The following is a 1,227-nucleotide window of genomic DNA, read 5'->3' as shown; positions in this document are numbered from 1 at the left end:
TCAGACATCGAGATAATCGGCGGGATTACCGTCATTTGCCGCAACCTAAAAGAAATTTAATTAATAAATATATAAAAAAATTGTAAAAATATATAAAACTTACAAGTTGATCCTCCTTAGAGGACATACTGCAAGCATCGAGGTTGTGGACATAAACACCTAGTCCACCACGGTCGCTCAAGCGGTTCTGGGAGTTCTTCGCTGATTGCTCTTCAGTCTCCTGCTTCGACCAATGCACCTCTAAGTCTTGCCAAACCTTCGAGTTGATAAATTTCGGTTTCTTGCCCTTATGCCATAGCTGTTTCCACTCATAAATCTGATTTATGTAAATCTCCATGGCCTTTTTGTGGAACGCCTTACGGACGACTGTCGAATCCCCAGATGCCCAATTAATTTCTTGCTGAAAACATATAATAAGTAGAAATATAATAGAAAAACTAAAATCAAAAACTGAAACAAAATTAAGAGAAATATACCGCAAACTGACGAAACCACAACTCGCGATCGGCGGCTGGGACTTTGCTATAGGTCTTATAGCCAGTCTTCAGCATGGAATACATCATCTCGTTAATGCTCTTGCTAATGCCATTGTGCGACTTGTTGAACCTTCAAAAAATAACAAGATTATGTGTTATAAAATTCAATAAAAATAAATAAATAAATAAACTAACCATGTAGTGTCTCCTTCGGGTAAGGGATGGAGTATGGGAAGATGATGTCGACCGGGTTGTTGAACCAATAGTTCAACACTCATGACACCCGGCTCAGGTGGAGCAGCTGGAACTAAAGCTTGAGTTGGAGCAATAGGAACAGAATTTTGCTCCTGCGAAGATGCGGATGCATGAGAATTGCTCCCCGAATGTGATCGACCTTGTGCTCTAGGACGACGTAGCCTAACCGGAGCGGGAGCATCATCAGACCTAAGAAAGAAAATATGATTAGTTAGATAAATAATAAAATATATTTGAAATATGGTTTATATGTAAGAACATTTTTAATATATGATAACATAAATATATATATATATATATATATATATTAAAAACGTTTTTAATATATGATAACACAATAAATATATGTATTAAAAACATTTTTAAAATATTATAAATATAAAATCATTTATATATATATATATATATATATATATTAAAAACGTTTTTAAAATAAGATAGCCTAAATATATATATTAAAAAGGGTTAAATATATTTTAAAATCGTTTATATGCTG

The 1,227-nt window shown here is 33.7% G+C and overlaps 1 protein-coding gene across 1 annotated transcript; it reads right to left on the bottom strand.

The window, feature by feature from the left end:
• Nucleotides 1–754, bottom strand: LOC125591917. Its single transcript, XM_048766844.1, has 4 exons — nucleotides 672–754; nucleotides 519–606; nucleotides 104–400; nucleotides 1–45 (listed from the first exon to the last, which is right to left on the bottom strand). The coding sequence occupies exons 1-4, from the start codon at nucleotides 752–754 to the stop codon at nucleotides 1–3; spliced, it is 513 nt and encodes a 170-aa protein (XP_048622801.1).
• Between the last annotated feature and the right edge of the window lie 473 nt (nucleotides 755–1,227).

The sequence above is a fragment of the Brassica napus genome, chromosome C8, assembly GCF_020379485.1.
Source record: "Brassica napus cultivar Da-Ae chromosome C8, Da-Ae, whole genome shotgun sequence".
Classification (NCBI taxonomy): Eukaryota; Viridiplantae; Streptophyta; class Magnoliopsida; order Brassicales; family Brassicaceae; genus Brassica; species Brassica napus.
This window is presented reverse-complemented; position numbering and strand designations above follow the sequence as displayed.

Excerpts from the sequence above, each read along its gene's own strand:
- LOC125591917 (XM_048766844.1), bottom strand. The coding sequence starts at position 754 with ATGAGTGTTGAACTATTGGTTCAACAACCCGGTCGACATCATCTTCCC. Across the intron at positions 401-518 it reads GCTATAAGACCTATAGCAAA|CAAGAAATTAATTGGGCATC; the intron begins GTCCCAGCCGCC and ends ATATGTTTTCAG. Across the intron at positions 46-103 it reads CCTCTAAGGAGGATCAACTT|GTTGCGGCAAATGACGGTAA; the intron begins GTAAGTTTTATA and ends AATTTCTTTTAG.